We start from the raw sequence: 27,148 nt of genomic DNA, 5'->3' as shown, positions 1-27,148 counted from the left end.
CCAACCCCGAGCAGCTGACTCCGTGTAACAGTTTCCCCTGACAGCCGTGTTCTCGCTCTTCTCCTAACCCGTCAGTCCCGGTGTGTGTACTGTCCTGTCTGCTCGGTGATGCCGGCGGTCCTCGGTAAGTGTCCGATCTCCCATTATGTGCTTACTGCTCTCCGGTGTCTCCCGCCTCTACAGACCGGCAGATCATCGTTGGTAATCGCTCACTTCTCCTTCAGGGTTTCACGTTTGTTTGTGTTTAACCCCTTAAGCACCGGCCCTTTTTCATTTTCGCTTGTTTTTTGTTTTCTCCTTCAAATAAAAATAATCCCATCTCCTTCTCTTCTCCACCCACGTAGGTGTTTTCTGCCTGACGAGTTGTATTTCTCACTGGTACGATATACGACACCATATAATATAATGTACAGAAGAACGCTTAATAATCCTAAGTACAGTGAGGGGGCCTCACACTTGTCATCGTGATGTCGCTGCGGTTTTTTAGTGCGATTGTCAGTGGGACTTTCTAAGGTTAAAAACGCACAAAAATCACAAATCACAAACTGGTGATGAGTTTGTAACATTAGAAAGTCCGACTGATAATTGTGCTAAAAGACCGCAGCGTTAATGTAGTGTTAAAAACCCTAAGTGCCCCACAGCCCCAGGAGGGACGGCCGGCAGCTCCGCCATAGTGGAGGTACAAGACGGCAGTCAGCAGGGGGGACGGAGACTGAGAAGTCACAGATATTACAGGACAGCAGGCGGGGCAGAGATACAAGAGGAGAGAAGTGGCCGCTAGTTCTGTATCATCCGCGGACATCCGACACCGATGACCAGTAAACACGTGTTCTTGTTCCCTGTTTGTTCTGCAGTTCCCATATTTATACTCTCTGCTCTCCCCCTCCGGCCAAACCTCTCTGCAATGTTATTTACAACCAACAACCCGCAGCCGGAGATCCCCAGTGTTATATTAGGTCCTTCTAATAGGGCGTGTCCTCCCCTAGTAGCGCGTGTTCTCGGACTACTCCTCTCCTTATAGGGCGTGTTCTTGGGCTAGTCTTGCCCTAATAGGGCGTGTACTTGGTGTCTTGTCGTGTGTGACTCAGTATACTGAACCGTCTCCTCCGTGATGTCGGCGGCGCTCCCCATCTCACATATGGGGACCTTCTGATCCCTGCAGACCCTCCTCACCAAGTGCTCTGATAACTGGGGGCACAGCGGCCGCAGTCACTACCGGAGGGGGCGTCCCATTCATATACAGTGCACGGGAAGAAGCCTGCAGTACACGGGACAAGCCTGCAGGTATCGCTGTTCCCAGAACATTCTACTGTCCCGGTCCTCCGTGCAGCGCTGCACCGGCTCGCCCACCCCCCATGTCTATAGGACTGACGGGCCGGTTACAGGTAATGATCGTCACACAAAACTCGTGCGATAATCGTTGCATGTAAACGTGAGGCCGTCCTGCAGGATTCGGTTGGTTTTCGTTTGTCGCTGACTTACAATCACTATAAACCCCACAGCTGTTCGCTGACTCCTCGCTGCGTGTAAATGCTCCGTGTAATAACACAGAATGTGACGCGCTGAGCGAGACGTTATGCCCCGTTTACACGGGACGACTGCCGGCTGAACAATCTGTGCGGGCGATGTCTCCACTAGCTGTCCGCGGTCGTGCAGAGCGTTTAGACGGGCAGATCACCGCTGAGTATCGTTCACTTCTCACTCAATGTGAAACGCTGAGCGGGCAGCGTTTAGACGAAGCGAGCGAACCGCCATTGTATTTATGTGGGCTAAAAGTGAGCAGCAGACGAGGCCGGCCACACTAACGGGTCGGATTCTGCATGCAGATATCTACAGCAGGAAACCTCCAATCATTGATGGAAAGTAATTGCGGTAGATCGCGGACGAGAACGCGTTTTCATGCGGATCTATGCACAGCGCATCGTCCGCACGGAAAAAAGATCTCCGGCCGGCATCCTGGGTTTTCTATCGGTTTTCTGTTGAAGTTGCGAGCGTTTCCGTTGCTCATACACGATGTTACTGCATACGGGCGACAGAACCCTCGCATCCAGCGACTTCAATGGAGGCCGTCCGCGCAGAATCCGCACTAAAACAGAGCTGCGATTTTTCTTCTGCTCGTGGAATACGCAATTCATACCTGTGAGCGTGATCAAAGATGCACGCCTTTCAATGCTCGCGTTTTACCACGGACGGCGATCGCGGATTCTGCAATTAAAGTTTATTTGAGACACACACCCCCCCCCAGCAGTAAACAAACAGTAAACGATGGCTCTGCATTTAGACATGGGGATTATTGGGCATTTTCGCTCATGAATTTTGCGCAATATTCGTTCCGTGTAAATGGAGCATTAGCTTTCCTCAGCGGTGATCTGCCTGTCTAAACGCTCTGCGCGAACATCTAGCGGTGACGTCACCCGCTCATTAAAACGAGAGTCGTCAGGTGTAAATACGGCATCACAATACGGATACAATCACCGGGATGTCTGCGGGGAGCTGCGAGAGCTGATGGCCCTTCTGGACAAGCAGGTTCATGTCTCAACAAGGAGTGATGTCACCACTGGCCGTACGCACTCCTGCAGAATGTGCAGACCGGCGAATCATCGGGATCCATCACTTGTCATCCAGTGTCTCACATTCCTATATGAAGCACTGAGCAGGGAGTGTTTAACCCCTTAAGGACCGCCCCCTTTTTTTTCACTTTCGTCTTACCTCGCCATTGTCAAAAACTGGTAACTCATTTATTTCTCCACCAGTGGATCTATCGGGGGGCTCATAACTCATTTATCTCTCCACCGGCGGATCTGTCGAGGGGCTCATAACTCATTTATTTCTCCACCAGCGGATCTGTCGGGGGGCTCATAACTCATTTATTTCTCCACCAGCGGATCTGTCGGGGGGCTCATAACTCATTTATTTCTCCACCGGCTGATCTGTCGGGGGGCTCATAACTCATTTATTTCTCCACCAGCGGATCTGTCGAGGGGCTCATAACTCATGTATTTCTCCACCAGCGGATCTGTCGAGGGGCTCATAACTCATTTATTTCTCCACCAGCGGATCTGTCGAGGGGCTCATAACTCATGTATCTCTCCCCCAGCGGATCTGTCGGGGGGCTCATAACTCATTTATCTCTCCACCAACGGATCTGTCGGGGGGCTCATAACTCATGTATTTCTCCACCAGCGGATCTGTCGGGGGCTCATAACTCATTTATTTCTCCACCAGCGGATCTGTCGGGGGGCTCATAACTCATTTATTTCTCCACTGGCGGATCTGTCGGGGGGCTCATAACTCATTTATTGCTCTACCGGCGGATCTGTCGGGGGGCTCATAACTCATGTATTTCTCTGTCGGGGGGCTCATAACTCATTTACTTCTCCACTGGCGGATCTGTCGGGGAGCTCATAACTCATTTATCTCTCCACCAGCGGATCTGTCGGGGGCTCATAACTCATGTATCTCTCCACCAGCGGATCTGTCGGGGGGCTCATAACTCATTTATTTCTCCACTAGCGGATCTGTCGGGGGGTTCATAACTCATTTATTGCTCTACCAGCGGATCTGTCGGGGGGCTCATAACTCATTTATCTCTCCACCAGCGGATCTGTCGGGGGCTCATAACTCATTTATCTCTCCACCAGCGGATCTGTCGGGGGCTCATAACTCATGTATCTCTCCACCAGCGGATCTGTCGGGTGGCTCATAATTAATTTATTTCTCCTCTGGCGGATCTGTCGGGGGGGCTCATAACTCATTTATTGCTCTACCAGCGGATCTGTCGGGGGGCTCATAACTCATGTATTTCTCCACCGGCGGATCTGTCGGGGGGCTCATAACTCATTTACTTCTCCACTGGCGGATCTGTCGGGGATCTCATAACTCATTTATTGCTCTACCAGCGGATCTGTCGGGGGGCTCATAACTCATGTATTTCTCCACCAGTGGATCTGTCGGGGGGCTCATAACTCATTTATCTCTCCACCAGCGGATCTGTCGGGGGGCTCATAACTCATTGATTTCTCCACTGGCGGATCTGTCGGGGGGCTCATAATTCATTTATCTCTCCACCAGCGGATCTGTCGTGGGGCTCCTAACTCATTTATTTCTTTACTGGCGGATCTGTCGGGGGGCTCATAACTCATTTATTGCTCTACCAGCGGATCTGTCGGGGGGCTCATAACTCATGTATTCTCCACCAGCGGATCTGTCGGGGGGGCTCATAACTCATTTATCTCTCCACCAGCGGATCTGTCGGGGGGCTCATAACTCATTTATTTCTCCACCAGCGGATCTGTCGGGGGGCTCATAACTCATTTATTTCTCCACCGGCGGATCTGTCGGGGGGCTCATAACTCATGTATTTCTCCACCAGCGGATCTGTCGGGGGGCTCGTTGTTTTGCAGGATGAGTTGTATTTTTCAGTGAAAAAAGCCCGACAACTCCGCCATCTTTGTGGGGGTCTTGTTTCTACATCGTACACACTGCAGCAAAAACAACATGATATCTTTATTCTGTGGGTCGGTACGATTACTACATTATCAAACTTAGAGTTTTTTTTCTTTTTCGCTGTACTAACGTTAACCCCTGCCACTATCTTTTACGTGCAATAACTTTTTTATTTTTCCATCTACATGGATGTGCGAGGGCTCATTTTTTGCGGAACATCCTGTAGTTTCCGTTGGTACCATTTCGGATTGCATGTGACTTTTTGATCACTTCTTAATGCATTGTTTCTGGGTGACCAAAAAAGTGCATTTCTGGTGGGTTTTTTTTTCCTTTCCCAGATGACGTTCACCATGCGGGGTAAATAATGCGCTACTTTGATAGATCTGACTTTTACGGACACGGTGATACCAAATATGTATTTCTGTTTTATGATTTAGATTTTCTTATTATAGATATGGTTAAAACGGGGCGATTTAAACTTTTATTACTTTTTTTCTACAATTAGTAAAACTTTATTGATCTTGTATTTACTTTTTCTTTTAGCCCCCCCCCCCCCTAGTAACATAGTAACATAGTTCGTAAGGCTGAATGAAGACAATGTCCATCTAGTCCAGCCTGTTTAGCCTCCTGTTTTGTTGATCCAGAGGAAGGCAAAAAATCCCAAGACGCAGGAGCCAATTAGCCCTTTTGGGGGAAAAATTCCTTCCCGACTCCCTAATGGCAATCAGACTGTTCCCTGGATCAACCCCTAATAGTTCCTACCAGCCTGTATACCCGGATTAACAATTAACCTAAGATTTATATCCTGTAATATCCTTCCTCTCCAGAAAGACATCAAGTCCCCTTTTAAACTCCTCTGTGGATTTTGCCATCACCACATCCTCAGGCAGAGAGTTCCACAGTCTCACTGCTCTTACAGTAAAGAATCCCCTTCTATGTTGGTGATGAAACCTGCTTTCTTCCAGACGTAGCGGATGCCCTCTTGTTACCGTCGTGGTCCTGGGTGTAAACAGATCATGGGAGAGATCCATGTGTTGTCCCCTCATGTATTTATACATAGGTATTTGGTCGCCTCTTAACCTTCTTTTTTCTAGAGTAAATAATCCCAATTTGGATGCCTCTCTGGGTATTCTAGTCCCGTCATTCCATGTACCGTATATACCGGCGTATAAGACGACTTTTGAACCCCGAAAAATCTGCTCTGAAGTCCCCCCGTCTTATACGCCGGTAATAAAAAAAAAAAAAAAGTGTAAAAAAAAAAAATCATTACTCACCTCCCCCGGCGTTCTGTCGCGCTCCGGCAGGATGTCGCTCGCTCCTCGTCCCCGGCGCAGCGTTGCTTTCTGAATGCGGGGCTTGAAATCCCCGCCTCCAGAAAGCTAATACACACGCCGTCAGCCAGTTACAGCCTTTCAAAGACAGCATTGAATGGCTGTGATTGACTGAAGGCGCACGTGTGTTAGCAATCACACCCATTCAATGATGTCATTAAATAGTGTGATTGGCTGAAGCCACGTGTGTTTTAGCCAATCACAGCCATTCAATGATGTCATTGAATAGTGTGATTGGCTGAAGCCACGTGTGTTTTAGCCAATCACAGCCATTCAATGATGCCATTGAATGGCTGTAACTGGCTGACGGCTCTGTGCATTCCATTGCCGATTCCAGCCTCCTGATTGGCTGGAATCGGCACACGTGACGGGGCAGAGCTACGCGATGATGCCAGAACGCCGCTCGTGCCCGGACGAACCAGAAGAAGAAGACCCTTCTGCACAAGCGCGTCTAAAAAAGCAAGCAGACAGCGAAATTAGACGGAGCCATGGAGACGTGGACGCTAGCAACGGAGCAGGTAAGTGAATAACTTCTGTATGGCTCATATTTAATGCTCGATGTATATTACAAAGTGCATTAATATGGCCATACAGAAGTGCTGAACCCCTTTAATCGGTTCCGCACTTCCTCCTGCGTTATGACATAGTTTGCGAGGGGTTTATTTTATTCCCCTGTATCTCGTGTGGCATTTCCTTTTCGTTTGTGAATACGCTTGAAAAGAAACTATTTAATAGGTTTGCCTTCCCTCCATCATTATCAATGATTTCTCTTGCATTATTTGTTAAAGGGCCATCGCTCTCCCTGCAAATCCTTTTGCTGTTAATATAGTTGAAAAATAGTTTCAGGTTGTTTTTGCTCTCTTTGGCGATCACTCTTTCCGCCTCCTCCTTAGCAATTTTGATCGTATCTTTGCATATTTTGTTTTTTCCCCTGTATGATTTTAGCGCTTCTTCGCTGCCTTCTTGCTTCAGTAGTTTGAACGCTTTCTTTTTTTCGTTTATTGCCCCTCTTACCGGCTTGTCGAGCCACATTGATTTCCTTTTAGTTGAGATTCTTTTATTTTTAAAGGGAATGAACTGCTCACATGAGGTGATTAGGATCCTTTTGAACTTTTCCCATTTGTCCTCCGTACTGGCATTTTTGAGGATGTTGTCCCAATTAATGTTACCGATAGTTCTAAGCTCATCAAATTTTGCTTTACTAAAGTTTAGTTTGTTTGTCGCTCCTTGATAAGGCTTCCTATTTAATGACAGCTGGAAGTTGATTATATTGTGGTCACTGTTCCCCAAGTGCCCCTCAACCTCTACCCCCTTTATTCGGTCCGGTTTGTTAGTTAGTACTAGGTCCAGAATGGCCCTCCCTCTTGTTGGTTCCTGCACCAGTTGGTTCAGGTAATATCTTTAATTACTCTCAAGAACTTATCACCCCTGTGAGATTTGCAGGTCTCATTTTCCCATATTATGTCTGGATAATTAAAGTCCCCCATTATAATTACTTCATTGCGGTTTGACACCTCTTCTATCTGCCTTAATAGTAAGTTTTCAATTTCCTCTGCTACTTTTGGTGGTCTATAGCAAACCCCTATCAAGATTTTGTTATTTTTTTCTCCCTTTATTTCTACCCACAGAGATTCCACCTGTTCATCTCCTACCCCTATATCCTCCCGTAGCCTCGGCTTTAAGTACGATTTGACGTACAGACATACCCCTCCCCCTTTCTGGTTCCTTCGGTCTCTTCTGAAGAGATTGTACCCCTGTAAATTCGCCGCCCAATCGCACTTATCATCAAGCCATGTTTCTGTTATTCCAACTATATCATAACTTTCATCAGTCATTCTTGCTTCAAGCTCACCCACTTTACCAATCAGACTTCGTGCATTTGTGGTCATACAATTGATATCGTTATTTTTGTTCTTTAAATTCATTTTGTTGCTATATGTGCTAATGGCTGACCTCACAGTTCTAACTGTACTAACACTCCCCCCTGCTGGACCCCCATTCCCATTTCTTTGACCCAGGTTGCTAGCTACACTGACTACCCCACTATTTCTCATTTTACCCTCCCCCTCAGTCCCTAGTTTAAACACTCCTCCAGCCTTCTAGCCATCTTTTCCCCCAGCACAGCTGCACCCTCCCCATTAAGATGCAGCCTGTCCCTACGGTAGAGCCTGTAGCCGCAAAGTCAGCCCAGTTCTCCAGGAACCCAAATCTCTCCTTCTTACACACCATGCTTATGCACCATGACCGCTGGATCCTCATCAGCCCCTCCCAGTAATCTGTCAATCCGATCCACGATGTGTCGAACTCGAGCGCCAGGAAGACAACACACCGTTCGACGATCCCGGTCTTTATGGCAGATTGCCCTATCTGTCCCCCTAATAATTGAGTTCCCCACCACTAGGACCTGTCTAGCCTGCCCTGCACTCCCCGTCTCACTGGAGCAGTCATCCCCCTGGCGTTCAGAGGGCATGTCGTGCTGCAGCGGTGCTGGCTCTGTAATGGCACCCCCCTCATCTGCCAACTTTGCAAACTTGTTTGGTTGTGCCAGTTCAGGACCAGCCTCCCTGGTTCTCTTCCCTCTATCCCTCCTTTTTTCTGTCACCCAGCTTCTTGCCTGCTCCCCCTGCTCTTCCGTACTACCATCCGCCCCCGCCTCTACCCCAGCGAGCGTCTGCTCAGTGAGCACCAAACTCCTTTCCATGATGTCCATGGCTCTCAGTGTTGCCAGTTGCCCATTTAGATCCAGGATTTGGGCTTCTAAATGTGCGACGTGCACGCATCTTGCGCAACAGTATGCACCCTCGATTGGCTGATCAAGGACCGTATACATTGCACAAGTAGCACACTGGATGACATTGCCAGGCATGGAGCTCATCCTAATGGGGATCTACAATTTACTTGTGGAAGTAGTGAAGAAAGACTTGTTCACACTCCGCTCACACGCAGCCGCCTCTGCTCAACCGCTCACAGCCTGAGGCTCGCACGCAACCGCTCACACACTGACTCGCACGCTCAACCGCTCACTCGCTGCCCCCTCTGCGCAACCGCTCACACACTGACGCTTGCACGCAACCGCTCACACACTGACGCTTGCACGCAACCGCTCACACACTGACGCTTGCACGCAACCGCTCACACACTGACGCTTGCACGCAACCGCTCACACACTGACGCTTGCACGCAACCGCTCACACAACTAGTGATGCTTTGATCGCTCCTGCAGTTTGACGTAATGCCATAGCATTAAATCATACTGCGATCTGACAGGCAGCCTATCAAGTCACCCCACGGAAGTGGCTTGATAGGCAGTCTGCTAATGCAGTCCTTGGGCCTTTCAGAAGGCCCCCGGCTGCCATGACACCTGCACGGCTCCCTGCGATCTCATTGCGGGGGGCCATACGGGATTCCCGAACATCGTTCGGGGGATTTAAATGCCGCTGTCAGAATTGATAGCAGTATTTAAAGGGTTAATAAGGGTCGGCTGTAAGAGACAGCCCAGAACCCGCTGTATATGTAATGGGATCGAGCCCCGATTCCCCTCCATACATACCCGGAACACACAGGATGTAATGGTACATCCGGTGTCATTAAAGGGTTAAACACAATGAAAAGTGCTCAGGTCAACATCTGCTGCAGAGCTGGTGGATCCATAAATTACAATTGTCGAACAGAATGGGGCGGGTAGAAGGGAGACCATTGGTGGTCTCCACCAGACGCACGTGTGCTATGTCCAGGAAGTAACAGCTGATCGGGCTTACCGAAGGAAGACTATTGTATGCTGAGATGCTGACCACTACAACTATAGTAGCGTATGCGCACTCCGCTGACAGGGATAAGTAACGCATGCGCCCTCTGCTGACGGGGATGAGTAGCGCATGCGCCCTCTGCTGACGGGGATGAGTAATGCATGCGCCCTCTGCTGACGGGGATAAGTTGCGCATTCACAGTTGTCCTCATCAGGATCCTGTCATCCATCTCATCAGTCTATGTGCGGAGAGGATCAGACATCACTGACTGCAGCATGAAATGTCCTCATACAAGAGATGTCCTACAGCTGTACAGAGTATGTGGGGTTGAAAAGCATAAACTACTGACGGGATGAGTAACGCATGTGCGCTCTGCTGACGGGGATGAGTAACGCATGCGTGCTCCACTGACTGAGATGAGTAAGGCATGTGCGCTCCGCTGACAGGGATGAGTAGGGCATGAGCACTCCGCTGTCGGGAATGAGTAGCGCATGCGCTATAGACTCACATATGAACTTGGTTTGATACGAGCCGATGGATCACCTCAGATCTGCGCTGTTGGCTGCAGCAGCGTAGTCAGGCGGCTCTCATACATGCGTTACCAAAACACCATATTCAAGACCGTGGCATTTAACCATTCAAATGAATTCCACCGCGTTTGAAAGTTTTCAACGCACACATCAATGTAATGGGTGATGAGGTGCGTTAAAAAGCGCTAAAACGGGGTGTGGCTAAGCAGCCAAACTGACCAGCCTCATGTGAGAGGAGCTCTGCTCCAACCAGCATACCTTCAGCATCCGGAAGTAATCCTGGGGGCCCCTGACGTCAGTGGGACTCCTCTGGTGAGGGGTGAGTCAGAGCGGAGCCACCTGGAGCGCTCCTGCAGTGTCTGCAGCGGAGAGAACATCAGCGCCGGGCCCGCAGCACTGTCAACACCGCCATCTTGCAAGCAGCGCTCCCCGGGCTAGTGACATCTGGGGCCGCAGGAGAGGACTCTGAGAGGTCTGACTGAGCGGAGGAGGAGGTGGTGAAGACAGCGCTAGAGAGGACACTTGGTGAGGAGAGCCGCCAGGGCTGGAACGGAGCCCTTGCCATAACCCGTGGGGAAGGGGAGCCGCGGAGTGAAGAGTGCAGAGTGAGTCGAGCAGGGGGAGGCAGAGGAGACTGTCTCAATACTATCTGGCTGCCAAATGGAGTGGGACACCTAATAACTTCCCTGCACTGTTGCTGTCACTGGGAGCTCAGGAGCACCAGACCCCAGTCTGCAGCTGCTATATCAAGGGTTACACAACCTGCTGCCACCAGAGAAATAAAGTGCCCATGCCCTCCCCAGTGACCACCATACTGTAAAGTACTGTTTTGGATATGAATTTCTCCAGCAGGGTGTGGGGTATTCTGTAGCTTCCTAATTACAAAACTCTGATATATGCATATAATACGAATTCAGACTGAGACACGTGTCCAGTGTGAAGCTTAAAGAGCGTTCTGGGGAAAAACAATCCCAGAGGTTCTTTTATTAAAACGCATAATACCTGCCCTTTATGGGCGTATAACATATTACAAAGCGGTATACATTTCTTGTTATTCATTGAGCCATATAGAATCTGCCCCGACCACCACCCCCCACCGCCGCCGCCGCTCCAGGTCCAACGTACAAACTAAGCGTTTGTCTCCTCAACATGTGGGCAGGCAAAGACCAGTTTCTTTGTCTCAGAGGTTGAGGAGAGGGTGGGAAAAGGCGGAAGAGAAACCCAATATATACTTTCAGTTTCACTGCATACCTATTTAACTTAACCCTAGAGTGGCTGAATTGGAACTTAGACCTATATTGGGCTAAAAATTATATATATATATCCTTTCATCATGCCGTTGTCCAGCGATTACCATAATGAAACAATGCCGCTATCAGCCTCTACAGAGTTAAATCACTACAGCTGCGTAATACATCTAGTTTATACAAATCAATAGACATTTTACGCCAATTAATCATCATTTCTACTACAGCACAAGGCTGTCACTGAGAGCTCAGGAGCACCAGACCCCATTCTATAGCTGCTATATTGAAAATTGCATGATCTGCTGTCATCAGGGACATAAAGAGCCCATACCCTCCCCTGTGATCGCCATACTGTAAAGCACAGGGCAGCTCCCCTACACTGCTGCCGCTTCTATAACTCAATAATCTCCATTGCAGCTGCTGTGCTGCAGGGCACCTGACAATCTTCCTGTACAGTTGTTACTTAAAACAACACACATTACAATCCTGGGACATTTATAGGCCCCTTCAGGGAACCTCAACGCAAGTTGCAGCATCCCCTCCAAAAGCAAAAAGCACAGAAGTGGTCATGGGTCCCACCAAACAGAATCCATCTGTCGATAAACTCAAGGCATTCGCCAGAGGAGACCCACAGAGACCCCGCCCCGGAGTCCAAACCATCGACTTCTGCTGCAAAGGTTACCTGTCCAGGTTCGCCCAAGGGCTCAGTTCAGACTCTGCAACAGTTATCTGAGCAGCTCCTGTCGGCGATTCAAACATCCACAGCTACTCTCACTGGCAAAATCGACGACATCAAGATGGATGTGAGCCTTCTGAGGCAGGACCTCCAAAACCTACGAGAGTGAGTCACTAACACAGAGGACAAGGTCTCCACGCTGGATGACACCGTTTCTCCAATGTCAGCTTCAGTACGAGAACTCACACAGAAAGCAGAGTTTTGGTGGCAAAAAGCAGACAATCTGGAAAATCGTTTGCAGCGTAATAACCTGCGTATAGTGGGCCTACCAGAACGAGCTGAGGGGCAGAGGCTGGAGGAATTCATGGAACGGTGGCTATGTGAACTTTTTCCTAATGCTGGCCTATCACAGGTCTTTGTGGTTGAACGAGCCCACCGAGTACCTATGAAACTGTCTATACCGGGCACCCCGCCTAGACCCCTGCTGGCAAAACTACTCAACTCCTGCGATAGAGATACGATTCTACAAGCTGCAAGGAAAGGAGGTCCTCTGCGCTATGACAACCATATCCATCTTCCCAGATTTCTCAGCAGATCTCCAAAAACAAAGAGCATCATTCTTTGGGATCAAAAAGCAACTCTGAGATTTACAGCGCCATATTCTATGGCGCATCTGGCACGCTTGCGAGTGATAGATGGAGATTGCACCCGCTTCTTCTCTTCACCATCTGAGGCAGACAATTGGCTGGCTACTAGACGTCGACCAGAGTGACTGTAACGTATACTTAACCATTTATTTCCCTTTAGGTACTGGGACTCCTACGTAAAATGCGGACATGCTTCCAAGTCATCCTGCTATATTTCAGAGACCCGATGCTTAGAGCACTTTGATTATATTTAGGTTAGTGGCGGCAAGCCCAAGATTTCCATTGCTGATTACAGACTGCTGTGCTCTTTTCCCTTGGGTCAGCCGGGAGTGACGTCTTCTGTGTCATCCTTTGTCATTCTTGTCCTCTCCTTTCCTTCCCCCTCCCCTTCACCCCCCCTCCCTATTTTTCTCCACCCCGCTGATGCCCAAAATTTGTTATCTATGCAGAGCTTTTTTCTAGGGGGGGCCCCCATGCCAATATTTTACAGGTCAATGTTGGTTTCTATTTTGGATGTACTAATTATATTGTACCTCAGGTATAGCCGAAGTTAAAGCTATGCTATGTAGGTTACCCCTAATATTGGATTGCCACAAATAATTTTATAGTAAGAATATTTACTGTTGGTTCTATAACTAGTTATTTAGTTTTCTTTACTACCTCAATGTTACCAAACTGTATGCATCGAGTGCTTTGTATTTATTTTAGGGATGTATGGAGATATTACTGCACGGTATATGGTAAAGTGTCATAAGGTGTTGTGGAGAAGTGCCTGACTGTCACACTGATGTAGGAAATTTTATCCTGATTCGCCTAACCGGTCTTTACTTATGGTGGAGGTAGTTTTTGTGCCCTGGAAGGTCAGGGGCATGGTGTCGACCAGGAAGCGGTCTACGATATTTTCCCTGGTGCGCTCCTGGAGACCACATGTGTTATGCCTGCAGGAAACCCACCTCACACCTGACACTGTAAGGCTGCCTGTCCACGGGCGGGTTTTCATTGCGTTCCCCACGGTGATAATCCGGCAGCAGGGAACGCAGTGAAAGCTCTTCATAGCGTTGTTATAGAGAGCACTTCCCCCTGTCCACGAGCGGAGAATCACTGCGATTCTCCGCTCGCGGCCGGCAAATCAAAGTATGCTGCGATTCTCCGCGGCTGACCGGTGGAGATGCGCCTGCCGGCTCCTACTCCCGCGGCGGAGATCGAATGGTTCTGAGAATGGTTTTAAGAATTCCTGGCTTAGTTGTCACTAGGAGATTGAAGATACATCCGTTCTGGCTCTCACTGCTTGGCCCAAATGACCGTATACCGGATCAAATTCAAATATATTATGAGGCACATGAGGCCTGCCCTGACGTAATACTGGTGGGGGAGGCGTTTAAGCCCTACCTCAGAGGCTGCTTCAGATCCTCAATCTATTTCATTAAAAAGGCTGCAGCACAAGAGGGAGAACTTGTGGAACAATGTGGAACAATGTCGGTCACTGGAAAGAAAATTCATTGCTGATCCCTCTGACGCTAAAAGAAATAGATGATTGCAGATGGGTAGGGATTATTTACTATACCTGAGGGAGAAGGCCCAAAGGAATCTGTTCTAAACCCGACAGTCTTTCTTTGAACTGGGCAATCAATCCAGTAAATTGCTGACCTTTATGGCCCGGCAGGAGACCGCTCCTCCATCAATACTGAGGATTAAGTCGGCTGAAGGAGTAACACTCTCAGACCTGAAGGATATTATAGATAGATTCCAATAATTTTATACTGATCTTTATTAATCCCAGACTGATTATTCCTCTTCAGAACTAGATGCTTATTTAGAGGAAATAATATTTACATAGTTACAAGACACTCGTAAATCCCTATTACAATGGAAGAGATTGAGGAGGCAATAAAAGACATGGTGAAGGGTAAGACCCTGGGACCAGATGGTCTGCCGGTGGAGGTCTACCTACAATACCTACAAGAGGAAGTTGCGTCACACTTGCTTTCTTTATATAAATATATATTTGAGAGGGGCCGTCTTCCAGAATCCATGTCAGAAGCTAGCATAGTGCTTATTTTAAAACCCTGATAAAGATCAGGAGGAATGTGGCTCATATAGGCCCATCTCACTTTTAAATACTGATTATAAAATGATAAGCATACTGCATACCCAAGGACCTCGGGTTCTTATATTGGTGTTATATACCCATTTACTACCCTTCAAAATTTCTAATATACCAATGGGGGTGATGGAGAGATGAAGAGAGCTTATCCTTTCTCTCACTGGTGAGAACTGGGATTCTGCAATGTCTCTTTATATACTATGGTATCACCAGCTGCCAATAATAAATTAGCCCAATTGTATATTCTTCACTAATGTTATCTGACACTGATTCGGCTTCATAAAATGAATAGGGTAACTACTAACCAATGCCACCGCTGCCGGGCACCTGGTGCAAACTTTAATCATTTAGTATGGAGCTGCCCAGACATCTACTTGTACTGGGGGTAGGTCACAGAATTTTTAAGCCAGCTATTGGGAAAAACAGTTCCACTTGATCCGGCCAAATGTTTGTTGGGTATTTTAGATGAGGAGCGCTGGCAATTTCATGACAGGGTATTTCTTACCAAGGTACTCTTTTGCCTGCAAGGTGACAGCTCTACGCTGGATGGACAGGCGCCCTCCGACGCTCTCGTAGCGGCAGAATATTGTTAACTCTACCTTGCTGTACGAGAGAATAGTTTATAAAAATAGAAACTGCCCGGAGAAGTTTAATAAGGTGTGGGGGACATGGTGTGGTGTGACAACTTTCACACAGGATCTGTTCCAACGTTTACTGAATGGAGCCATGTCTAGGTCTGCTTCGTAACATAGGGGCTAACTACTGATTTCTAGTGACACGGAAGACAAATGAACTAATACACTGTATTTATTGTTGTGCACAATGTATCTGTGTATTTTTCCTTTAATTTTGAGGAGTCTGCGATGTATGCAAAGTTATTTATTCATATAGGCCGCCTGCACACGAGCGGGTCGGATCCGTCGGCGAGGATTCTCGCCACGAGATCCGACCCGAGCGCCTGCAGGGACGAGCGCGTACTCACCCGCACCCGGCGGCCCCGGCTCTTTCATGTGCCGACTGCCGGACAGCCGGCGCATGCTCAGACCGGAGCTGGCGGCGGGTGAGTGACGTTTCTGTGCGGGGCTCCGCGAGCCCCGCACAGAAATAGGACATGCCGCGGTTTGTTTGCTGCGCGATATTTCGCACGGCCAAACTGCGGACGTCTGCATAGGATTGCGTTAACGCAATCCTATTCAGGCTTTGAGCGGTGGAAATCCCGCGGGAAATCCTGCCGTGGGATTTCCGCCCGTGTGCAGGCGGCCATACTGTATGGTATATTTATTGTTTAATTAAACGAGTTAAAAGAAAAGCGCTAAAACGCAGGAAAATAGAGCAGATTGAGCACTAGTCTGCAAAGCGCCATTGAAATCAGTGGAGGCGTTTTAAACACCGCAGTAAAAAGTGGGCAGTTTGGGAGCGGCCTTAGGAATAAGGCCAAGGGAAATCGGAAGGACAACAGACAAGATGTAACAAGCCAAAAGACAAGATGGGAGTGTAGTCAGGAAGGGTAACCTGTGGTGTTTTGTTGACCTGAAAATACCATGGGTTAAGGCCCTTCTATATGGAACGATGACACTGTTGCGAAAATGTTTTAAAAATTTGCTGCACAGAGTAATTGATACGTTTCTGTAAAATTAAAACCTGCTGATTCCACTGGTAAAACGGAATAATAGCGGCACGTCTCATTTTGAAGTTATTTAACCCCTTAGTGTCCAAGCATTTTTTTCATTTAAAAGAATCATAACTCCTTTATTGATCCATCAACTTAGCTGTATGAGGGCTTGTTTTTTGTGGGACGAGTTGTATTTTTCAATGGTGGTATTTAAAGGGGTTGTCCCGCGCCAAAACGGGTTTTTTTTTTCAACCCCCCCCCCCCTGTTCGGCGCGAGACAACCCCGATCCAGGGGTTAAAAAAGAACACCGGACAGCGCTTAACTGAATCCCCGCACTCCGGTGACTTCTTACTTACCTGCTGAAGATGGCCGCCGGGATCTTCTCTCTCGGTGGACCGCAGGGCTTCTGTGCGGTCCATTGCCGATTCCAGCCTCCTGATTGGCTGGAATCGGCACGTAACGGGGCGGAGCTACAAGGAGCCGGCATCCAGCACGAGCGGCCCCATTGAGGAAAGAAGAAGACCCGGACTGCGCAAGCGCGTCTAATTTGGCCATTAGACGCCGAAAATTAGACGGCCTCCATGGAAACGAGGACGCCAGCAACGGAACAGGTAAGTGAAAAACTTCTTATAACTTCTGTATGGCTCATAATTAATGCACAATGTACATTACAAAGTGCATTAATATGGCCATACAGAAGTGTATAGACCCACTTGCTGCCGCGGGACAACCCCTTTAATGTACCATATAATGTACTGAAAAACATGGAGTAAGATGAAAATAACCATAAAATTCCACTATCTTTCGGTGCATCTTGTTTCTGCGGCCCATAAACTGCAACAAAAGTTAAATGATAACTTTATTCTATGGGTCAGTATGATTACTATGATATCAAACTTATGTAGTTTATTTTTTTATGTACTACTATTATTTTTTTCCAGGTATAGGAAATAGAAGTCGTCAGGGCAGCATCCATTAAAATTGCTTTTTTTTTTTCAAATAAGGCATCACAGGTGAGGCAAGCAGCCACGTATCGGCCCTATGCCTGGGTCTTTCTCAAGCTAATGCCTCCATAATCACACCCACAATAAATAGTGTAAACCCACCAATCACCATATAGGACATAAATGCTAGATACAAAACACATGTGCAGTAAAAATCACTTACTCACTAGGTCCTTTAGGGTATACAAGGGACATTAGGGCGGCATCTTCGGTGTAATTACACCTCCAGCGTCTGTGTACGTCCCCACGCATGCGTCACGTCAACGCGTCATCAGAGCGGCCCGACGTTACTGCGTTCCCAGTACGTCCCTTGTCTGATCACATGGTAGGTAGCCGGCAAATCACAGACTGCCATATCGGTTGCCCAGGGGATAGCTCTAACAACAGTAATACTACGGCATAGTTCCGGAAACGAACTTGCCGTATCTGATGTTTACATCATCTACAGCGTCCCTGCAACTAAGGGACACGGCCTAAATCGACAGAGGATACATTATCACAGGAGACTGATTAGTGACGACTAATATATTAAATATCAAACAGTATGTATATAGCGCAATCGTTTACAAAAACAAATCAGCCAATGCATTTAAACGAAAAGCTCATTCATGGAAGATTAAATGAACATGAGACAAATTTAAAAAGGATAAAGGCCATACTCCTAATATGCAAAAGTTAATTCAAATTTTATTTGCAAAGCCTCAATACTGCAAGTAGATATAAGAAACGCATGAGATCAAAACATCGGGGAAGAGGGAAAAAAGGGAAGGAAAAGGGGAAAAAAAGGAGATGCCACCAGTCCCTTAGTATGACCCATGGACCTGCGAGTAAACACAGAAACAGAGAAAGTATTATAAAAACTTCATATAAAAACAAATATATACATAAAAGGTATATATATAAATATAAAAAAGCAGGATAACTACAGGATAAATTGAAAACCAAGCATCAATCAACGTATGGCAATGGATTATAGTCTATGTTGAGGCCAGATGGATCAAGAGAATCTAGTTCAAATATCCATCTGGCCTCTAAAAGTCTAAGTTTTTTATTTTTTTTCAAACACCTTTATTTTTTTAAATTCTTTTCTGCCGCCATCTTCTACACGCAATAACACTTTTATTTTTCCATCGACATAGTTGTGCAAGGGCTCTTTTGTTGCGGGACGTCCTGTCGTTTGCGTTAGGACCATTTTGGAATACATACGACTTTTTGATCACTTTCTATTGCATTTTTTATTGGACACAGAATGACCAAAAAACCCTGCATCCTTGGCGTTCTTAATTTTTTTTTTCGAACGACATTTACCCTGCGGGGTAAATAATGCATTACTTTGAAAGTTCGGACTTATATGGACGCAGCAATACCAAACATGTATTTTTATTATATGATTTTGATTCTTTTATTTAGTCTAACCAATGACTGCTGTTTCTTTCCATAAAAGAAGCAGTTGGTTTCTTTGGCAACAAGCAGTAAAAAACAGAAAGCAGAGGAATCCATATCTGCAAGAAGTCTTGAGGCGTCTCCCGATGATGTTTGGTGTTTTGGAAGCCTCAGTTCTTCGGTGTTGGTGCAGCAGTGTATTCTGGCCCATCTACCATGTAGCCCATTGTTTCAGTACAAAGGACTGTGTCGCAGAGAAGCCGGCCTCTCGGGAAGTTACTTTTGGGGTCTTCTTAGAATTTCCCTGGCAGCGGTGTGAGATCTCTCCTGCTTTATCTAACGTGTAATACAAGACTCTATCATTCTTCCACTTCTTGATCAGAGTGCGGACAGAACCAGACGCATTTTCAAATTTTTGGATTCATTTATATATCTATAGATAAATATAGATAGATATATGTGGGTGAAAGCCTTCACTGACTGACTCGCCACTAATTCTCTAACTTCCCGATGTCATACAAACATGAAATTTGGCAGGAGCATTCTTTAGGTCCAAAATAGGAAAAGTAAAGGTGTCACAACTCGAAAATTCAATGCTAAGTGCAAAAGTAAGCCCATCCCTATGTAATATAACTTCCCGGTGTCGTACGAGCGTGAAATTTGGCACAAGCATTCTTTAGATCCCAAATAGAAAAAGTAAGGGGGTCACAACTCTATTATTCCATGCTAACTGCAAAAGTAAGTGCACCCTTATGTAATTTAACTTCCCGGTGTTGTACATGTGTGAAATTTGGCGCAAGCTTTCTTCAGGTCCTAAATGAGGAGGGTGGGAAAGCATAGCACATTCTCCAGAGGGATGATCGGTACATGCAGCCTGAAGAGAATCTAACGCTCCTCTATATGTATATATTTTATTCCACAGTTACTCTAAAGTAACCAGGTGAAGTCGGGTATAGCAGCTAGTTGATTTATAAAGTTGAACTACTTTTGCTCCTTGGAATCTTTTTGGCAGTTATTTTGCTTTAACTTAGATTTATTAATATGCAAACTGAGTGCAGCCTGGAGGAAATGTACAAGGATGTCTCCAGAGAGGAGAAGCTTTGCTCCAATGACAGGTATCTTCATATTTGTGTCTTCACAGTTGTCCTCATCATCCAGATCCTGTCATCCGTCTCATCAGTCTATGTGCGGAGAGGATCAGACATCACTGACTGCAGCATGAAATGTCCTCATACAGGAGATGTCCTGCAGCTGAACAGAGTATGTGGAGCTGAAGAGACTAAACTACTGGAGTTGTGGTGTAATGATATGTGGTCCTATAATCACTGGGGCCGCAGACTCCACCTAAACACAAGCAGCGGGTGCTGGAGGCTGACAGATGCCCGGAAGGACGACTCTTGTCTGTATGTTCTCTGGCGTCACAACAGTTCGGGGGGCTTCCCACGCTCTACAGCCATCACTGTACTAGGTAAGAGCTGGTGGATCACAGGAGACATTTCTCTATTGTCCTCTATAGGAAACCTGAATTATGTCCCCCTGTAATAGAGGCCGATAACACAGGATCAGTAGTCACTGGTGACTGTATATGGGGAGGGGGCTGCAGATCACATGACTGATGGTCAGTATAGGGGGCAGATACTGGGGTCTGATAATGACAGCAGAGCTAGCACTCTATACAGCACCTACATTCATGTCCATGCTGATGTCACGTTACTGATGGTCACCGACCTTCTCCTGATACTTCCAGATCCAGTTCTCATCTCCAACATAACCAGTAACTCCAGCCGGCTCGGTCAGGACATTGCTGTGAATGTCCAGTTCTCTGGAGAGGAGGCGGCTCTGACCTGGAAGGCGGACAGGGGGTCTCTTCCCCACAGATACCAGCTGATAGATGACAATAGGACGCTGATTATCCCGAGTGCCCAGAGAGAAGATGCTGGGAGGAGACTTCGTGTCCAGATCACAAACCCAGTCAGTGAGGAAATACGGGAATACCATCTGGAGATTACAGGTAAATGGGTATTGCTGAGTATTATACTGACCTCATACCTTCTATACCCCATGTACTGGAGATTACAGGTAAGAGGGTATTACTGGGTATTATACTGACCTCACACCTTCTATACCCCATGTACTGGAGATTACAGGTAAGGCCTCGGTCACAGGGGCGTTTTTTCCCGCGATTTGCGGATCGCATGACGGATGCGCATCCGCAAATCGCGTGACCAGGGCCGAAAAATCGCTCGACAAAACTGCTCCTAGCCGCATTTCATTAGAAACGGGCCGGAGCAGTTCAGCGCTGTCCAGCACATTAAATTCATTGGAGGCGGCAATACAGCCGGCTCCATTGAAAGCAATGGGCTGCAGGCGATCTCACGATGAATTTTCGGGAAGGGCTTAAAAATATAAGCCCTTCCCTGAAATTCATCCAGAAATGTGTAAAAAATGGGAAAAAAATATACTCACCTTGTCCCGGCAGACGGAGTTCAGCCGCGGCCGGCCAGCAGTTCTCCTGAACTGCTATGAGTAGTATTCAGCAGCCGGGGATTTAAAATCCCCGCCTGCTGAATGAGCTGCCCCTGATTGGTCACAGTCCTCACCAATCAGAGGCAGCTCTCACTCACCCATTCATGAATTCATGAATGGGTGAGTGAGTGCTGCCTCTGATTGGCTCAGCGCAGGGACCAATCAGGGGCAGCTCTCAGCTGTCATTCATTTTCTAGTTCTGTGTTTCTCAGTTTGGTTTTGTTGCCTCTGGGTCTCAGTGTGGTTGTTGGGGTCAGTGTTTCACATACAGTTTCCATTCGAGTGTTTGGGTCAGCATCAAGGATAGATTGGAGTAAGTAAGCCTCAGGGAATTGGGGTACTTGTACACAGGACTACGGTTGGGCATCTGACAGCCATTCTTGTAGCGATTCTTCTCTCTGCTGTCATCTTTCTTGTAAGTCCCCCCCCCCCCCCCCGGATGTGATCACACGATCCTCTGAAGTAACGGTGCAGAGAAGGAAAAAGTCCAAATACAGGGAATTCGGCCTGCGCTTGTAAAATATTATATATATATAGCTTTACTTTATTAAGAATTCATAAAACCCTTTTGCACGGAGCAGAAGATACAAATGACCACATTACTCTGTTAGAAGCCCCCCACACCGGCTCTCGCTCATAATGCGTTTCCCTGGTTGTTACTCTGCAGTTAAAAGCAGCAGCGGCCCCTAAACATCTGAGAGATTACTGCATTGGCAAACATAAGTAAATGTTGTATGCCTGTATGTGTGGCGCACTCCTCCTTGGCGGTCATCTTGGTATGGGTTCATATTGTGCGGCCTGGGTTTGTTGGCAGTCACCCCTCCCCCACCCTGGGTTGAGTTTAGTGACTGTTCAATCAGTCTGCACATGAACATTTTTGCTCCTGTATAGAGTCTGGCTTGCTGCTGCTACCAGGTTAAACGGCGGTTGAGCCTTCCTGCAGTATATATCCTGTATCTGGCTTCATGTTCTGTGAGTTCTGTCTCAGCAAACATAATTAAACACTCATAATTCACAATATCATTTATTAAATATTTCTTAATAAATAAATCAGTATCTGCACATCTGGTCTGTTCTCTCCTGGTGACCCCCCTACATTACGGTACACGGTTACATATGGATATATCACCCGCAGGTATATGTATTGTGTAATAACACAGACTGTGACTGATACCCTGTATGTTATCAGATAATTACATGTATACACTAGATGCTCATATCTCCGGGTCTCACCCTCTCTGATATGTCCTTTATATTCTGACAGATCCTTGGATTCTCCAACATTATCTTGCTGCTGCTGCTGCTCTGGCTGTAGTGATTCTTCTCTCTGCTGTCATCTTTCTTGTAAGTATTGTTTTGGGGGATTTTATGTATAAATATGAGATAATTACATGAAGAAAACTCTGCGGAGATGTGATCTACAAGATCTGTGATCTGTTGTTAGTGCCGTAAGAAGAGGAGGAACGTGCCGACTGATGATGTAGAGATGAAGCAGATGGATGGTCCCTCAGAAGGGAACGGACATCCCCCAAGAGCCGATCAATCAGGTGCCGTTATATTCAGCGTTGTACGATATAACTGTTGGGCCCTCTCACACAGCCTGTTCTTTACAGAGTTTATCGCAGCGTTTGATACACCGCACTAAACGCTGTAAGACTCCTCCATTGGTTCCAATGGGGCTGCTCAGACGAGCTTTCAAAAATGTCCATTCCAGAGCCATGATTCTCTAATGCTGTCTGCTCTTTTAGTGCGTTTCAGCGCTCTTAACGCATCTCCTCACCCGTCGTAATGATAATGTGCGTTAAACGCTGTCAAATGCCGTTTGAAAACGCAACATTTGAACAGACGCCTGTGTGAGAACAGCCTTAACCCCTTAATGCACCAGGATGTAAACTTGCGACATGTGAATGGCGCAGAAGCTGAGCTGTTTCCAGTAGCCGGCCTCCCACTGCAACAGCAAGGGTACAATAGAACAGCGATGTCCGCTGTTAACCCTCTGCATATAAAGGGTTCACAGAGGAGCGGGCTCCCTCTGTGACATCATCGGATTTCCCCCGATTTAATTGCGGAGGGCCAATGCGTTGCCATGGCAATAGGATGCCAGATACTGGCGTCCCAGCTATCCATTGCCTATGATTGCTATTGTAAATGATAAGGCATTGCAGCACAGATGTCCTGCAATGCTTTATCATGGCTGCTATGGTTCAAGTCCCCTACAGGGATATAACAAGTGTGTTTTAAAAAAAAAACAAAAAAAAAAACTCATAAGCTTTTTTTGCCCTATTTGTATGAAAAAATGTAAAAACTATTTAAAAAATAAAACACGTTTTGGTATCATCGTATCCATAACGACTAGAGAAGAGCGAGCACACTCGGTTAAGTTAGTTACTCGAGCGAGCATCGCTCTTCTCGAGTAACTGACTACTCATCCGAGCCATCTCTCTCACTCTCCCCCCCCCCCCCCCGCCCCCCCTTCCCCCGTCGCAATTGCTCGGACGAGTAGTCAGTTACTCGAGAAGAGCGATGCTCGCTCGAGTAACTGACTTAACCAAACGTGCTCGCTCATCAAAAAGCCGTATGTACCCCCAAAATGGTACAAATAAAAACTACAACTTGTCATGTAAAAAGCAAGCCCTCAGAGCTCTGTCCATGGAAAAATCATAAAGTTACGGGACTTTGAATGCAGTGGTGTAAAAAAGAATAATTAAAAAATAAGCTGTATATTGTGGAAACCACTAAATAAAATTATAATAATTTTGGTATCGTCGTAATCGTACCGACCTGCAGAAAAAATATATAAGCTTTGTGTAGAGAGTAGAGGTAGTCAGAACATGACCCAAAGGGATGCCGATGCAATGAGGAAGCTGTGGGGGTCCAACTACTGATAATGTGACTGTTTCCTTCTAGATCCTCCTGATGTTACCGGAAAACTTATGGACTCCCAGAATTCCCATGAGATGAATGGATCGGGGATCTCTGGAATATGATTGGCCTCCATCTTGTTAAGTGCCTTCCTTATTATCCTCACACAGTAAATAGCCCTTATGCCACCACGCATTAAGTCTGACCCAGGACTCAACTGGCCCACTAGGATTTCTCCTGGTGGGATTAATGGCCAATCCACCCCTGTTGTCAGGAGGCTGCAGTGACTTCAGGATACGATATCTTCAGCCTGCAGTGATCCTTCCTGGGCCAGTATAATTGTAAACCACATCCAGCATACAATGGCCTAGGCACGACCCAGGGGACCAGCTTGGGCATTTTACTGGTAAAAGACCTCCAGCGTATTGGTGAAGTGCCTGCACTGATGTGGCAGGTAGAGACAGTTTCTTGTACTTCTCTCTACATCCAACTGGTTGCCTGTTTACTATAGAGTACAATTTGTCCCTCTCGCCCATAAAGCTCTCCACAGAGCTGCACCTCCTCCATCATCTCTGTCTACCACCCGACCTGCTCTCTGTTCTGCTAATGATCGCCGACTAACTTCTGGAATCTAAACCTCCCATTCCATCCCCAAGATGTTTTCCAAGCTGTACCAGTTCTTTGGGATGTGCTACTCCGGACAATCAGGTTAATTTCCAATATCCACAGTTTTAAGAGTTATGAAAACCCATCCTTTCAGCCCGGCCGATCACATTAACTAATCTAAGTCCTCTTCTATAGTATTTCTCAGAACCCGACCTCTGGTTCTCATAGGCACTTTATATCTGTACATATGGATCCCGTCTGGTGACGCCCATGTAGATACTCAGGAAGCTGGACCGTTGCACAGAACAAGCACCTTACCTTATTGCAGATCTATTCCTTCAGAATGTAAGCTCTTGTGATCAGACCTTCTTTGAATTGATTAGTTTACTGCTATATGTATTTATGGATTTTGTCTGTACCCACAGCCTCTGATCTGTAAACTGCTGTGAAATATGTTGGTGTTGTGTAAATATTACATGTGACACATGTTTTGTATCGCTCTACCTCTGCTAGTATAACTGTATACTGTTTATATCTTTTATGTCCTATTTCCGATATAGGCCCCCTGCATACGGGCGGAAATCCCACGGCGCCCATGCCGGTCTGCATAGGATTGCATTAGATAACGCAATCCCATGCAGACGGCCGTGATTTGTCCGCGTGAAAACTCGCGCAGAAAACAAATCGCGGCATGTTCTATTTCTATGCGGGTCTCACAGAGGCCCGCACAGAAATGCCACCCCCAGCGCGCCGGCTGGGCGGCAGCCAGCACAAAGCTCAGAGAGGAGATGCCGGGAGTGGGTAAGCCGCAGGCTGCTGCAGGGGCACGGGACCTCATCCCGCTGTGAGAATTCTCGCAGTGGGATCCCACCCAGCCGTCTGCAGGTGGCCATAGTTTGTCTTATTGTTTTGTGTATCGTATTGAATTGTTCTACACATTTTTTAGCCCTGTGAGACCAGAATACCTTCTGCTTCAACTACTCCTTCATAGTGACCACCAGGTGATGAATTAGTCGCGGGTCTAGAAGTGTTTTTAGCTTATTTCGGTTATGCTGTGACTTTATCTCTGTTATGTATATTCTGGTATGTGTAGTGACCCAGTACATCATCCTGGTCCCCTCCATAAATGCCATACATTTGTCTTATGCGGACGCACTGTGCAAACCTGTCTTGCCATTTCCAGTGTGAGTGTTGCACAGCTGCAGCACTTGAGAGGTTAACTTTAATAAAATCCAAGCCTGCATGTAAATGTATCAAGTCTGTCATGTCCTGTGGTATGAGAGAGGGTATAAATAGGAGTGATTGAGAGCGGGAAAGAAGTTCTATCTTCTGGAGTGGTCTTCCATCTTGTCTGCTGATGGAGTCTAAAGCACAGAGCTACAAGGAGGCACCTTCAGCCACCTAGTGGTGAAGATGGAAGCGGAGGAGAGATATTCTGTGCTGCTTGACTTCTGGATATAATGGGATTGAGCCCCCAAAAGTTAGAGAGCACTTGTAAGTAACTACTTCTTTCAAGACCAATGCAAATGGTACTATCTGATTGTTTGAGTTTCCTACACGGCCGTTCAGAGCCAGCATCACCGTGTAGAGGTACACCCTTTTATGGTCACACCCACGCGTCTTCAAGTCGGGGTGGAGGTACTTAAAGAAAGCTAGTCTTTGGTCACACATGTGCGTCTTTGAGTCTATGGGAGCCGTGTGGAGGTACTACGTTGTGAAGCCATTTGCCTGCACTGTAACGCCTTTAACTGAACTGCCTTGTATTAATTGTTTCAAGTTTATTAAGTAAAGTTTGACGGGCCCTAGACATTCCTAGGGACCCATGGTACTAAGAAACTGTCTGAGACTGCATTTATTCTCCGCCAAGGGTCATACCGGTATGTGAAGGAATGGTAGCGTCACCCGTGACAACTACAACCCCCATTATTTCGTGTGATTTGCATTCCCTAGCCTAGGGGTGTCTTCGGTGGCCTGCAGTGATACACTGGCCTTTGACAAGCCAACACTTTAGCCTCCCAGCTCCCCACATATGTCAGGTGTCCAGGATCTCCCTATGGGACGCTGCAATATGCACTTTTTTTGTACATCGCTATGTAAGACTGTTCAAGTTTTCATGGCTCTTAAAAGTTTTAAATTATCAGTTTTTCTTTTAAAGATAAACTCCAGTTGGCCCTTCTGGTTTGTAGCCTCGGGGTGCTTTCACATGAGATGACCGGCTGGGTGCAGATGCCCAACAAGTCGTCCCAGCAATGAATCTTGTGATTGTACACAGGAACGATCATTGCGGAGTGAATGGAGGTGGAGCCGCCGGGGATCGTACTCACCCGCCTCCATTTATGAACAACTGCCTGTTTATACGGTCGATCTGCCGCTCAGTTTTATGCCTGTACAAACTGAACTAGAACGAATTCTTTATCGCCGTTCATT

General features: G+C 46.9%; 1 protein-coding gene across 1 annotated transcript; it reads left to right on the top strand.

Annotated features, from left to right (window-relative positions):
- On the top strand, nt 1–26,517 carry LOC136625236 (uncharacterized). The gene is made up of 6 exons (XM_066599283.1): nt 1–124; nt 19,869–20,195; nt 20,475–20,738; nt 22,518–22,597; nt 22,698–22,800; nt 24,161–26,517. The coding sequence occupies exons 1-6, from the start codon at nt 109–111 to the stop codon at nt 24,238–24,240; spliced, it is 870 nt and encodes a 289-aa protein (XP_066455380.1). The 5' UTR covers nt 1–108; the 3' UTR covers nt 24,241–26,517.
- Nucleotides 26,518–27,148: the final 631 nt, after the last annotated feature.

Source organism: Eleutherodactylus coqui, chromosome 4 (assembly GCF_035609145.1).
Source record: "Eleutherodactylus coqui strain aEleCoq1 chromosome 4, aEleCoq1.hap1, whole genome shotgun sequence".
Classification (NCBI taxonomy): Eukaryota; Metazoa; Chordata; class Amphibia; order Anura; family Eleutherodactylidae; genus Eleutherodactylus; species Eleutherodactylus coqui.
The sequence above is the reverse complement of the archived record's forward strand: the minus strand, read 5'-3'. Positions and strand labels throughout refer to the sequence as shown.

Bases quoted from the DNA above. Each gene is read 5' to 3' on its own strand.
- LOC136625236 (XM_066599283.1), top strand. The intron at 20,196-20,474 runs GTAAGAGCTGGT...TGATACTTCCAG, and splicing joins TACAGCCATCACTGTACTAG to ATCCAGTTCTCATCTCCAAC. The intron at 22,801-24,160 runs GTGCCGTTATAT...GTTTCCTTCTAG, and splicing joins CCCAAGAGCCGATCAATCAG to ATCCTCCTGATGTTACCGGA.